This window comes from Medicago sativa, chromosome 2 (assembly GCF_051527215.1).
Source record: "Medicago sativa cultivar Bolivia chromosome 2, Bolivia_mono, whole genome shotgun sequence".
Classification (NCBI taxonomy): domain Eukaryota; kingdom Viridiplantae; phylum Streptophyta; class Magnoliopsida; order Fabales; family Fabaceae; genus Medicago; species Medicago sativa.
This window is the reverse complement of record NC_140750.1, coordinates 21,259,898-21,274,130: the sequence shown is the minus strand read 5'-3', so window position 1 is coordinate 21,274,130 and position 14,233 is coordinate 21,259,898. Positions and strand designations below refer to the sequence as shown.

Genomic DNA, 14,233 nt, shown 5'->3' with positions numbered 1-14,233 from the left:
CGATAGCTATAGGATCAGAGGAATTGGTTGTGAGTGATTTGATTGACCATAATAAACATGTGTGGCGGACAAACACCATTAATGGGCTATTTAATGCAAGAGATGCACAAACTATTGTTGCCATGCCTATCATCGATGAGGTGGAGGACAAACAAATATGAATTTTTACACCCCATGGTGAATATAGTGTTATCTCTGCATATATATACATCATGGAAAATTTAGTTGATAACACAGACTTACATGTGGAGGGTAACTGGACAAAACTATGACATCTCAAAGTACCTCTAAAAGTGAAGGTTTTTCTATAGAGGGTGGCGCGTGGTTGCGTACCAACTAGATATCGCCTCCAAACACGTGGCGTTAAGTGTAGTGATCATTGTGTGATGTGTGACAGGTTGTATGAAAATGATTGGCATGTTTTCTTAGGGTGCGAGAAATTAGAAGCAGTATGGGAAGCGGCGGGGTTGTGGCATGTCATCAAAGAGAATCTAGAAGCAGCGGATGGTTATGTATCTCTCTTCTTTCAACTACTCGAATAGCTACCTCACCAACAAGTTTTAATGTTTGTAATGACTTTGTGGTGCATATGGAAGAGAAGAAATGAGAAGCTTTTGAGTGACATAGATACGAATCCTCGCATGTCTGTGCGTATGGCGCGCGAAACTTTGTTGGAATGGCAACAAGTCCATGAACACGCAACCCGCAGGGAAGCAGGAGCGAGCAACTCCAACGGGCAACAATCCATAACCATGTCCGGTGGAGCAAGCCCAATGCGGGAGAGGTCAAGTGCAATATCGATGCAGCAATCTTCAAGGAACATGTCTGTTATTGAATAAGAATGAGTATGAGTATGAGAGGAAGGCTCTGCGAGTTCATAAAGGCAAAAACGGCTTGGTTCTTAGGAGTACCACAACCACACGAAGCAGAGACTAGGGGACTAAAAGAGGCGATAAAATGGCTTGGAAGTATGGATCTATCTAAGGTGTCTATCGAACTTGATTGCAAGCAAGTGGTTAACGGCATAACTAGGGGACTCAACACCAACTCCATGTTTGGCGCTATTCTTGATATCTGCAAACTTAGAATCCACCAAAACTTTAAGATAAGTTTTATTATGGGACAAACAAATAGTGTTGCCCATCTGCTAGCAAGGGCGTCATTATCTTATGATAGTCTCCATGTTCATAATCATATGTCATGTATTGAGACTGTTAATATTGATGAAATGAGTTAAATTTGTTTCTGTAAAAATAAAGCTCGTAGTAAAATGAAGCTTAGGAAACATAATATTTTTAGTCATGCAAACTTATAAGCTATAAATTAGTTTTTTTTTTTTTTTTCCCTTTGCCAAATAAGCCCTTAGTGGGTAGGAGGAGAGAAAGTAGATATCCCGCCTAATGAATCGTATGTATCGTTATCGCGATTTTTCAAATTTAAGCTCTTATCTTGTCTCTTTCGCGTGTTTCTGTTTATTTTAACGTTGGTTGGTGTTTTCCTCTTCCATTGGTCATTTCATCCATCACCGACCAACAAGGCAACAATACTTATCAACATCAACTCTGTGCTACCAAACCCTAATTCTCGAACCCTAGGATCAGATCCCCAATGTCTTCACCTGATTCCACAGCTCCTTCTCTCCCTCTCTCATCCACTGTGAGTCCTCTTCTTTTATGCTTTTCTTTCCCATTTTATTCTATTGTTTTTCATTTTCAGTATTAATAATCACCGCTTACCTTCTTTTTTTCCATTTCAGAAGGAGAATATTACTCCAATTTCCTCAAAAATTGCGGTATTATACCTCATTTTATTATTAATTAATTAATTAATCACAAAAACATTATGGAATGAACTTCCAACATCATGTTTATTTTTGTTATCTCAGGAACTTAATGAATCAAGGTCCGAGCTTCTTGGTAGAATTCAAAGTTTGAAACAGGTAACACCTTTTCATGTGATTCATTAATTAGTTCATGGGTGTGTTTCTGTTTCCATTCTTAGCTGAATTTTTGTTTTGTTTTGTTTTTGGATCTGTTAATGATTACTAGGATTTGCAAGGTTGGAGGTCAAAGTTGGATACACAAGTCAAGGTTTATCGCGATGTAAGTCACTCTTATTAATCACAATCTGCTCAATACTTGATTTTGCTTCTGTTTTGTGTCAACAGCAAGATTATGATTATGATTATGCTTCCTATCACTAAAGATGAAATGTTATGATTCAACACTTCTTTTAGTTGCATTTGAGTTAGGAAGGTGGAGGGGAATGCATTTGGGGAAAGGGGAGAGAAAACCCCTCTAGTCTCGGAAATTTAGGGTATGTTTGAGAATGGATGTTATCTTATTACATTTCATTCCGCTTCATTCCACCTTATACCATCAATCGAAACATACCATATTTGTTTACCCTATGAAACAACAATGAAGGGCTTTGTAGGTTTTTAATAAATCCCTAAACCTTTTCTCTCTTTTTTAATAATAACTCCCAAGTGGAGGAGAGATTATCAGACGCCCTCTCAAACAAAGTCTTAGGGTGCACATAACATAGCCTATGATATACAGAGTACAAACTGATATTATACCGTGTTTGTTTCTGCGGCTGCGCTGGAATACGGCTTCACCACACGTCTGACCAACAGTTACTATTTGGAGCTTTGTTAAAATCACGGCAAATGATAATTGGGATGCGAGTTTCCTTCTCCCACTGCCAAATCAAACAGCCACTTTGTATGATCAATGTTCTTATTTTATGACCAAATATTAGGAGAGTGATGTGTCACATGCATTTACTTATTTATGCTGGCTCTGCTTTTTGTATTTGTCCATCTGTAACGCTATGCTGACTTGGGAGTTGGCATCTCAAGTTGTACAATTTGGTTCATTTACTTATCCACATCACATCTTCTATGCTTTTTTGCTTGGAGAATCAACTCCATGAGGTATTTCTTATGCCAAATCATTGTATCAGAAGGGAAAGTTTCTAGGCTGTATTATGAACGCCTTCAACGTCATTGTTGTTATTATCATATTGAATCAGACTGCATTTGATTAAACTGCAGAGATCTCTTGAATATGACAGTTTTTGCAAACAGGAAGGATAATTCACATTGAATCAGACTGCATTTGATTAAACTGCAGAGATCTCTTGAATATGACAGTTTTTGCAAACAGGAAGGATAAAATCAAGTGTGTTGAATAAATTCTTTTTAAGAAATGTTAATGGCTCCTAGAATTGGGCGGATGCTTAGTCAACAATTGCTTTCCTTAACTGAAATCCAAAGTGATGATGTAGTAGTTTGCTTGATGAGAACCAAGTAAGAATGGCGTTTGGCTTGTCATACTCAACCTTAGCTCAAATCTACAAGTTGGATAACAAATACACGAAAATGCTTGTAGCCAAAATTTCATGGCCTGATAGGGTAGCTTATCCCATCCAATTCAATTTTATATTAGTACAAAATACAGATTTAGGATATATTCATACAAGGCGTGTTCTTTGCTAGTCTTCTGGAAATCTCTTTTTGGTTGTCTGGATTCTAGAACCAAGGAAAATTATAGTTATATTTACACTATATTGTCCCTCTTTAGTTTGTTGTTGCTCACATTTGCTATAAAGGTTCTTCAAGGTATGGGATATATTGTTATTCCCTATACATAAATTTTTACATTTGTTATTTGGTCTCTAACGTGAAGTTTTTTTCTTTCAAGGATGCATTTGGTTAAACAGTTTGATTAAACACATATTCATTAAACATTTATGTATAAATTGTTTTTACAATCAAAGAGGGCACTGGGGTAAACTTCACATAAACTTGAATAAATTGTTTCGATAAAAGCTATCCTAAGGAGCTTATAAAAATAAGCCGAAAACACCTTATGGACATGTTATAAGTTACTTCTTTAAGTTCTTTCAAACACTTGTAAGCGCTTATGTCATTAGTTCAAATGAGTTCTTCCAATTGTGCCTTCTTTATATTATATGTACAATTGCTTTTCAATCCATCCCTTGTCACACTATTTGTTTGAGTTTTAGCAGAGTGAAATGTAGGGACGGAGTTGTAAAACAGTCTCGTACATAGGGATTATAAATATTTATTTAATTTTGTCCCCCTAAACATGACAACCATTTTCAGTTTGGTCCTTGTATTTCATAGTAACTCAATGGCAATTTTATGGTGTTATGTTGATCATACATGTTGGGGTTGCCATTGAAAACTGAAATATACACAAGAATTAAATTGAAAACCTTTTCTTGAGTTAACTGTATACTGATTACGGACCCAAAGTATTTTCAACCCTTAATTAAGTATAGCTAGTTGGAAAGAAACCCATTTTCAACTTTTAACAGAGTTAAACAGCTAAAAGGAAACCTGTAGAAATATCTTTATTATGCACAGACACGTGTCATATGTTTGCATTGATTACCTTTGTTAATAAAAGATTTATCCATGGTCCATGGCTTCTATTACTTTTTTCCTGCTTGGTTTTGATAGGGTTCATATCATTCATAATGTGCTCAATAGTCATAGTCATAGCTCATAAGGATTAATAATGATTTGATCCTCTTCTTGCGTCTTGTTTGTTTTTTGGTTATTATTGTAGCTGAACTCTTCTTTTACAACTGGTACTAATGTTACTTTAGCTTTATATTTTTTTTTACAAATACTTTACCTTTATCTTTATTTTATGTCTATGCCATTGATATGTTATATGAGAAACTATTAAGAAAGATCTAGTGGTTAATGAGTTGGTTATAGACATGATAGAACATTATGGTGTCATTTGTTCCAGGAAGCTGATCCTACTTAGTGGGATAAGACTTGGTTGTTGTTGGTGTTATGTTTATGCCAGTGATAAATTTGTAGTTTTGCAACTATTGATGTGTTTGATTCTGTTCTTGCAGGAGCTGTCAGACCTTAAGCAAACACTTAATGTCGAAGTAGAGCAACTTAGAGCAGTGAGTGTCTTTTTAATTATTATTTTTCTCAAGTGCTCTCTTTCAATTAAAATTCATGTGTGCGATTTGTTTTTGAAAACGAAATTAGGAATTTCAAGATCTGAGGACCACTCTTCAGCAGCAACAAGAGGATGTTAATGCTAGCTTAAGAAACATTAGGGTAAGTATCGAAAATTAGGTTACTTTTGAAAATCACTTTCTTCGAATACTTAATTTAGTTAGTGCACTGACATCAAAATGTATTGCAGCTTGAGGATGTCTCAGCAGATGCAAAGCAAGCTCAGTCACAAGAAACTAAGAACGAAGAAATTGTCAAGGAAGAGCTGCCAGTATTACCAAAGGAGGAGAATGCCAAATCAGCTGAAAATTAAGTAGCCTTTTATTTAGGGTATTTGCTTCTAGCAATGTATACCCTAAGAAAAACTGAAGGACTTCATGTGTGTTTGTATTAGTAGGCATATGTAATTTTATGTTCTGTTTGATTAGTACTGTTGAGTACAATACATGACTCAAGTAGATCAATGATAAAACTTTCCTGTTACCCTTTGTGTTCAATATACTTTCTTCTACAATTTGTTGCTTGCTTGCTTTTATATGGATTTATTTGATCAACCAGAAGTTATTGTTAGTGGCCGAGTTCCTAGTGAAGTTCAGCTGATAAAGCATTGGAAATGTCTTAATCTTAAGTTACCTAGTGTTTTTTTTCCTTCCCAATATTACATGTTTTTCTCTACGTCTTACGACAACCCTTTGTACCTTGTAGTTAGGCTTTCTACTTCCAAGGTTTTTTACTCTGTATAGTATGTCTTTGCTTATGAATGATCATGGAGTGTTGGTGAAGTTCAGCACGTTTTTTTTCTACCTTCTGTATGGTTATGCGAGGTTTTGCACATGAGCTCACCCATGCTTCATGGTTTGAGTTTGAGTAAGTTTTTGCTAGAACAAAAACAAAGTCGGTTATCCTAGGACAAGTTCAACAGTGCTTTGCCCATTTGTTATATTATTTTATGAAGATGTTTTAAGGGACGTGAATTTGTGGATTTGAAGTTTTTTTAAAACAAATATATTATTGGGTTATGGTTAAAACAATTATAATATTGGGTTATGGTGAAAAGCTACTTAAAAAAATAAGGGTTGATATATGTTTACCCTCCTTTACCCTCCTGTAAAAAAAATTTGTTTAGATTCCAACCTTGTAATTTGAAGATTTTTGGTTTTGGACCTTCATGAATTTTGACTGTACAAAATCAATGATATGGAAAGGGATAACCTTAAATATCGATGATATGGCAGGGGGTAGACCGAAATTTTCTCAAATTACAGGGGGCGAAAGAACCTTAAACTTTGTTATTTGATGCCATGAGATGAAGGTCCAAAATCAAAAAATCTTCAAATTACAGGGTTGGAATCTAAACAATTTTTTTTACAAGGGGGTAAACCGAAAATCGCTAATATTAAAGGGGGTAAACATATATTAACCCAAAAAAATAATTAAAGGGGAATGAATTGCTCACTTGATTGAGCCAAGGGATTAAAAGAGTTAAGGAGTTAAAATTTAGGGTTTGAATCTTGAAAAGGGAAAAAAAAATACTAACATAATAATTAACATGCTAACATTTATCATTAAAAAAAAATTCAAAAATTGATTATAATAATTTATGAGCATTGTAAAAAAAAACTTTGATCATAAACAAATAGTTTTTTTTTTCATAACAAAACTAAAACCAATAAGTTTGGATTATTAGCCACCCGCACCACCGCAAAAACAGATGTTCCAGCTTAGGGGTTTCTGGTTTTGTTTCCGCCCTTCTGGATTGTTTCAGTCGAGTCTGTACACGGTGCCATCCCTTCTAGATCTCCGGCTGGCGTCCCTGTTTCTTTTCAGATGCGTGGTGTTGGCGTTCGTTTTGGTCGTGGATTTATGTCTGCTGATTGTGTGGGTGCCGCTGGTTTCATCACACGGTGGTGGCTTGGTTTTGATTGAACCTTGCTGCCGCTGCAAGTCTATGTTGTAGTTGGATCCGTTTGATTTTGTGCTCATCTCGCCTTTGTTTCCTGATTCCATTTCAGATATGTTGAGTTCTGCAAGTTACAAAGTTTACGGGGTAGCATACATCATGCATGAATAATCGTAATTGGGAAATGATTTTGAATCTGTCTCAATCCTTTGCGATTGAACTCGGACAATTTTATGATGGTTTGGCTCGAAAAGGCGATTATAGCTTGCTGTTGTTTTGCCGGGAGTTGAAGGATCTTGGATCGCCTCTGTGTTGGCAGACGATCCATACGCCTGTATAGGTTCGCCATTCTCAATGTTGGCTTGGACGGTGGGGATCGAAAGGGTCGTTTTGCTTGCTGCTATTTTGTTGCAGGGAGTTGATGGCACATGGACCTGCTTCCGTGTTTACGGACGGTCCAATCACCGCAATGAACACCTTTGATTATCCAATATAAAACAAAGAAGAATGCTAACAACACACATTTTAACACACACTTTTCAAGACACTCTATTTGATTGGTTAAAATTCACTTGGGTCTTACCAAATCACGTGGGTCCCATATAAATTTGGTGGGTCCCATGTAAATTGTAACCAATCAAAGGGAGTGTGTTGAAAAGTGTGTGTTGCTTAAAAAATTGGGTCCCCCTTTAAAGTAATGAAGATTGCACTTCCCAATTAAAAAATTGCTCTCTCACAACTAAAATGACCTTCAATACCCTCAATTACAGTTAACTTTCATTCGTTCCTTAACATTCAATTTAGGAGCGAACGGTAGTTAACTGCCGTCGAGAGTATTTTAGTTATTAACTTTCATAATTAGAGAACATATTTAGTTTGTTTAGATACAACCTTATAAAAAAATTGTCACAAAATCATCTCAATATTTTAATAGTTTTTTTTTCTCTCTCTTCGATATATGATCATTTGTTACAAAAGACATAAAATGGTTAAAATATGCTTAGATGAGAAGTCAAATAATTAGGATATGACAAAATTATATTTTTATTTGTCATTGAATTTCATGATTAGAGAGATTATAGGAAAATTTAGTTTGTTTGGTATTAAGATTAAGTTAGTTTATTATTTAAAAAAAAAGATTAAGTTAGTGTATTTTACTTGAGTGAGTTGTTTTAGTTTGTTTTTTAGGAGAAAAATAGGTGGCGGTTGAACCAAAAATGTAAAAAATGTAAGATTGTATTTGTGGTAATCATTAAGTTTAATATTTAGATAATAGAAGAATTTTTTTTTATAAAATTCATATTTAATTTAATATTAGGAATAAATTAAAAGATTATAGGCTTAATGACACTTTTTCCTCTATCTTTTGCTAATTAAACATAAGAAGGTCCATCTAACCAGAAAGGGGGGCAAAAAGATGGGGTGCAATATCGCTCAAAAAAAGAGGGGGTGCAAAATCGCACAATTAGCAAAAGATAGGGGAAAAAAAATGCAATTAAGCCAAGATTATAAGCCTACAAATATTTTGTCAAAAAAAAAAAAACCTACAAATATAATAAACTTTTCTACTATTATGTTTGAAACATAAAAAATTGATATCTCTCTCGCGCGCGCTCTCTTCTCTAAAATCTCACAATCAACCGCGCTAGGGTTTTGTGGATTTTGCAGCGAATTCTGGTTCCTATTGGCGTTAATTAGGGTTCTTACTGCAAGGTACGTTCATCTGTGTAAAATTAGGGTTATTGTAAAATTATATATGTTGTACGATCGATGTGAATGTGCTATGTGTGAGATAATACATATACCTAAGTTATTGTTATTATTTGCTCCTTCCGCAGTGGGAATTTGATTGATTTTTAATGGCACCTGGTAAGACATTGATGTGGGAAATCCCAACTTCACAACGAAATGTAGATTACTTCTTGAAATCATACACATCATGGGGCGAGGATGTTACAGATGTTTTGAGTTCCAGAGCACATAATATAGTGCAGACTATATTTCCTGATAATTGGCCGAATAGAAAGATCCGAAGATTTGATACACTTACTTTATACTATACAGTATTGGAACGTGTGTGCCGAGCCAAGAAGAAGGAGCCCGAAACACTACATGAAATACTAACTTCTGATATCTTCCATAGATGTTTGCTTGCATGTGCTGCTGCCGATCAAGTACTCCAAATAACTCGCACCAGCAGCACTGTGACAAAGATGTTCCCTGCTGATGATGTATTGGAGAGCTCTGGAATTACAGCTTTTGATCTTAGTCATACCATCACCACAAGTTTCATTACACATGAAGACTCTTTCCCAGGATACTTTAGTCGACTTCTCAATTCATTCAAAGAACAACTTTTGGAGAGCATGGCATGGAAAAAGGGTTCCTCATTGTATAACTCTTTGTCACTTGCTAGACCGTCCCTTTCAGAGGAAATCAACCGTCTTGGACTGTTTGCTCAACCAATGCCATCATTCAATGAAACTATTCTCGACCTGGAGGCAGCAGAAACTATGATTGACCTATTTTTCCGTGAGGTAATAATACTGTTTGTTATACCAACCCCCTTGTAGAACAGGAATTGCAAGCTGTATATGAATGAAATAGCTGTTGATAATACTTCTTTTCATAACTGATATTTACTCTCCAAATTCCATTTACATCCTTTTTTTTATTGTGGCAAGACATCAATCTGTTAGTCTGAAGCTCCATCTTAATCATGTTCAACAACTATTGGATGTGTTTGGATTTTATGTTAAGAATTCAAGTTTCCTTTCAAATTGGATTCTTATATCACTTCCATTTTGCTTGTTTCCTTCTGAAACTTATGGGACATTTTTTTTGGTTCGCCTGTTTCTTTTTGATTTCGTTCTTTTGCTGCTTCCCTAAGTCACTTTAAGCATTCCATATTGTTTGCACTTCTTGTGTTTCTCAGATCAGTATGTTGGGAGCGGTCAGAATACGCGGCATGGCTGAAAGGCTACAATTATCCCAAAGGACAAGGGAGGACGTATACAGTCTTTTTCAGCGAATCCTAAACCAGCGGACACACCTCTTCTTCAATCGTCATATTGACCAAATCATGTTGTGTTGCTTCTATGTAGTCGCGCAGGTTTCTCTTTTAACTTTGAAAACATGAGAGTGCATTGTGCTTCATTTACCATTTTCTCATTCTATTCTTTTTTATTTGCAGTTTTCAAAACTGAACCTGAGTTTCTGGGAGATTGTACACAGCTACAAACAGCAACCAGAGTGCAGGTCACCCGTTTTTCGCAGTGTATTTGTTGATTGCCCATTGGCGGGCGCGGGCCATAATGATGATAAGCCACAGAAGCGTGTTGGAATTATTACATTTTACAATGACATATTCGCTCCATCTGTATGGCCACTGGTGATGGAACTTATCACTGATGAAGAAACTGTGAAAAGTGATCAATTAGCTGAAGTTGTTGATTCAAAGGATGGTACTTACCTCTTTGTTTGCCTGGCTAAGTTTGCTTTCAATTGTTTGCCCGACTTCCATTGCTATGCCAGTTCTGCAACCCTTTGACTTGTGTGATTTTCTATTCACAGGCCATCTAGCTCAATGTCTTGTGTCTCCAAAAATAGTACCTTTCCCAAGATTTCCTGTTATGCATTGGGAAAAACGATACCCCACAAAAAACTTACGCGTCTCTCCATTTTCATCATCTGAGGTACTAAGTTTCATGTCTGGCTTTCTTTTGACTATTTCTCTTTTCCTACTATGTTTCATGTTTGGCTTTTTTTTTTGTTACCGTGTTTGGCTTTCTTGCGCAGTAATATTTACACGGTCCATATTTTTAAATTTAATTATTTTGTTGCTTCACTAAGTCATTTTGAGCATTACATTTTTTTTTTGTTGCACTTCCGGTGTTTCCTAGATCATTATGTTAGGAGCAGTCAGAATAAATGGCATGGTTGAAAAGCTACAACTATCTCAGCAGACAGGAGAGAATGTATACCATCTCTTCCAGGGAATCCTAACTCTACGACCCCATATCTTCTCCGATTTTCATATTGACCAAATCATTTTGTGTTGCTTCCGTGCAGTTGCAAAGGTTTCTGTTTAAGTTCTTGTAAATCTGAGAGTTGTTTCTCTTTAAGTTTTAGTAATCTGAGAGTGTAATGTGATTCCATTGCTGTTTTCTCATTTTTTTTTTGCAGGACCTAACTTTTCCAGGGATTATAGCCAGCTATAGACTGCAACCACAGTACACACCACCAGTTTTTCATAGTGAATTTGCTGATTGGCCATTGGCATGCCTAGACCCGTCATATGGGAAAACAAAGGGACTGGCACATATCACTAACATTGTAAAATATTACAATGATATATTCTTTCCCTATGTAAAGCCGCTGCTGTCGGAACATTACACTGTTGTGACACCTGCGAGGAGTTACAAAATAGCTGAATTCATTAACAAAGCCGATGGTACTTGTTTATCTGCCTAGCTAAGTTACTTTCAATTGTTTTCCTGACTTCCATTGCTATGCAAGTCCTGCAATCCATTGACTTGTATGCTCCATTTACAGGCCATCTAGCTCAATGTCCTGAGCCTCCTGAAATATTAACTTTCCCAAGCCTTCCTGTTATGTCTGTGGAAGAAAAGTCTGCCGCACACTATGCATGTGTCTCTCCAATAGGATCATCTGAGGTACTAAGTTTCAAGTATGGCTTTCCATGGACTTTTATATTTTTCCCATATTCTATTTCTTGTTGGTCAAAACATTCAACTGGCATTTTCTTGGGAAAAGAAGCACATGACGCTGTGACTCGTGCAGTTATAGATAAGTTTATGTCAAATGTTGACATTTACAAGGTCAATGTTTTCAATTTTGTACAAAGACTTTAAATTTTGTACTCCCTCCGTTTCAAAATGAATGTTGTTGAAGGTTTTTACACATATATGAAGAAATGCAATGATTAGAAGAATGAAAATTGTTATTTTACTCACCAAATTATCCTTTTTAACTATTGGTTTGTTTTCTGCTAAAGTAAAAAAAATGCTCTGGGAGTAATGTACATAGGATTATTAATTGGAGGGTTCAGTTGGAAAAAAAAAGAAGTTAACATTGCATTGGAAGCTGAAAATGACCTTCATTTTTAAACAATTTTTTATTTATTTTTTGCTAAAATGACACTCATTTTGAAATGGAGGCAACGATTTTTAAACTTTTGATTTCTAGTAGACAAATTTGTATCTGCAATAAAATTGTTGACTTAGAGAACCAAACCAACTATTTGTTTCGTTGATCGAGAAATTTCTGCAACGCGTCATTGATGTAACCACCATTTCTCTTGCTTGAGAATCTCTCACTGTTATATGATGCTGGCTGGAACTGTAACATTTCTTTTGGGCACTGATTCTGCAACTCCTCTGGGAACTTGATTTGAATTGTGTGATAATTTAAGCCCTATTCCCACTTAATGAACATCAGCCCACAACAAGGGCCACTACATTTTCTTTACCCAGTAGAAATGAAGGCTTTGAAAGTCTTATCCGTGTTTTAATCGGTCGAATGCAGAGTCCAAAGGGAATAGGACAGAAACTAGCTGGTACTAGAGAAGAAGTGAAGGAATTCACTATTGAACCGAGTAAATGATACACTCAAGTTGTTCGAGAACCTGAACTCTTCGAGCCCAAATCTGATTCACTAACCGATTCCCTCCCTTTAGTCAAACCGCTACAATTACCTACTAGCAGACCTATAACAGAGCCCACTGAGGCACATATGAAACAATGGACTAAGCACAGTCAACTAATGTTTCCATTTATGTTAAGGGGAATTGCGTTTTTATTGCTTCTTACCACTAAACAGTGGTTTCTTTTTGCTTTGCTGCAAGATTGAAAAATCGTGAAAGTGCAGTTATATAGTAATGTTGTTTGAAACCATTAAACAGAACCCGTTAACAGACTGAATGCAGTGCTTTAAGATGGCCGATGACATTAGCGAAGGCTAATCATGTTCAATGTGGCAAGACATCTATCTGTGAATTTGAAGCTGTTCAACATGATTTCAGGAACTATTGAATTTGTTTGTCTTTAAAACTAAGAATTTAAGTTTCCTATTGAATTGAATTGGATTGTTACATCACTTCCATTTGACTTATTTCGTTGTGATACTTGTGGGGCTGCTTTTCTGGTTCATGTGTTTCTTTAAGTTTTGATCATTTTGTTGCTTCCCTAAGTCATTCTAAGCATTGCATTTTGTTTGCATTTCTTGTGTCTCCTAGATCATTATGTTGGGTGCAGTCAGAATCAAGAGCATGGTTGAAATGCTAGGGTTATCTCAGGAAATAAGGGAGAATGTATACGGTCTGTTCCAGAGAATCCTACATCATCAGACATCTCTCTTCTTCAACCGTCATATTGACCACATCATTGTGTGTTGCTTCTATGCAGTCGCAAAGGTTTTTTGTTTAAATTGAGAAACTTGGGAGTATAAATTAATGTGCTTCAATACCCTTTTTCTCATTCTATTCTTTCTTGCAGATTTCAAAACCGAGTCTGAGTTTTAAGGAGATTATAGGCAGCTATAAGAAGCAACCACGGTGCAACCCACGTGTTTTTGATAGCGTATTTGTCGATTGGTCATTGGCATGCCAGGACCTAGAATCTGGTAAAATAATAGGACATGAGCATGTCGACATTGTTACATTCTGCAATGATATATTTGTTCCCTCTGTAGAGCCACTGCTTTTGGAACTTGGCGCTGAAGGGGAAGCTGTGAAAAGTTGCTGAAAGAGAGTATTTGATTAACTTGATTAACTATTAGTAAGGAAAACTAAATTAATTAGCTTTCTTAAATATTGTAAATTATTTCAAAACTCCTATCAACAGTGATAGTGGGAGTATTTGATTTAGTCAGGGAAATATAAGCATTCAATATTCTTTTTATTAAATAAGTTTTGTATAAACACAAAAAATAGAAAGAAAAAAAAAAGATCATTGAAGAAGGTTAGTTTCTGAATTTTCTTGCATTATCTCATATATGGATGATCCTATAACTCCAATTGTGGATCATATGCTTCCAGCAGTAGATCTTTTATGTCCAGTGGTGGATTGTATTGATCAACGCCCACATTTCACGACAGTTCTCAAATTTAAATCATGAGATTAGGATGTGCCAGAGGTGGTGAATATTCTAAAAATAGCCTTTTTTTTGGTAGATCAATGATTAAAACGACTCTTTATAATAAAGAATCGCGTCATTTATGAGAGAATTTCAGCCAAATTTTCTTCTCTCTAACATAGAATGTATGATTTAGTTTGGACTTTGCAAGATTACTAAAAAAA

General features: G+C 35.8%; 2 protein-coding genes across 2 annotated transcripts; both read left to right on the top strand.

Annotated features, from left to right (window-relative positions):
- Positions 1-131: 131 nt before the first annotated feature.
- LOC146945445 (uveal autoantigen with coiled-coil/ankyrin) lies at positions 132-5,511 on the top strand. The gene is made up of 7 exons (XM_085743776.1): positions 132-1,656; positions 1,757-1,792; positions 1,886-1,939; positions 2,049-2,102; positions 4,903-4,956; positions 5,045-5,116; positions 5,205-5,511. Exons 1-7 carry the CDS (start codon positions 1,609-1,611, stop codon positions 5,325-5,327), a joined length of 441 nt encoding a protein of 146 aa, XP_085599902.1. The 5' UTR covers positions 132-1,608; the 3' UTR covers positions 5,328-5,511.
- A 2,962-nt stretch (positions 5,512-8,473) lies between these two features.
- LOC146945444 (retinoblastoma-related protein-like) lies at positions 8,474-13,907 on the top strand. The gene is made up of 10 exons (XM_085743775.1): positions 8,474-8,627; positions 8,753-9,451; positions 9,850-10,026; positions 10,108-10,378; positions 10,488-10,609; positions 10,817-10,993; positions 11,100-11,367; positions 11,469-11,590; positions 13,171-13,347; positions 13,430-13,907. Exons 2-10 carry the CDS (start codon positions 8,774-8,776, stop codon positions 13,676-13,678), a joined length of 2,241 nt encoding a protein of 746 aa, XP_085599901.1. The 5' UTR covers positions 8,474-8,627; positions 8,753-8,773; the 3' UTR covers positions 13,679-13,907.
- The last annotated feature ends 326 nt before the right edge of the window (positions 13,908-14,233 follow it).

Coding starts and splice junctions, on each gene's coding strand:
- LOC146945445 (XM_085743776.1), top strand. CDS start 1,609: ATGTCTTCACCTGATTCCACAGCTCCTTCTCTCCCTCTCTCATCCACT. Junction 1,657..1,756: donor CTCTCCCTCTCTCATCCACT/GTGAGTCCTCTT, acceptor TTTCCATTTCAG/AAGGAGAATATTACTCCAAT. Junction 1,793..1,885: donor CAATTTCCTCAAAAATTGCG/GTATTATACCTC, acceptor TTGTTATCTCAG/GAACTTAATGAATCAAGGTC.
- LOC146945444 (XM_085743775.1), top strand. CDS start 8,774: ATGGCACCTGGTAAGACATTGATGTGGGAAATCCCAACTTCACAACGA. Junction 10,027..10,107: donor GCTTCTATGTAGTCGCGCAG/GTTTCTCTTTTA, acceptor TTTTATTTGCAG/TTTTCAAAACTGAACCTGAG. Junction 11,591..13,170: donor CTCCAATAGGATCATCTGAG/GTACTAAGTTTC, acceptor TGTGTCTCCTAG/ATCATTATGTTGGGTGCAGT.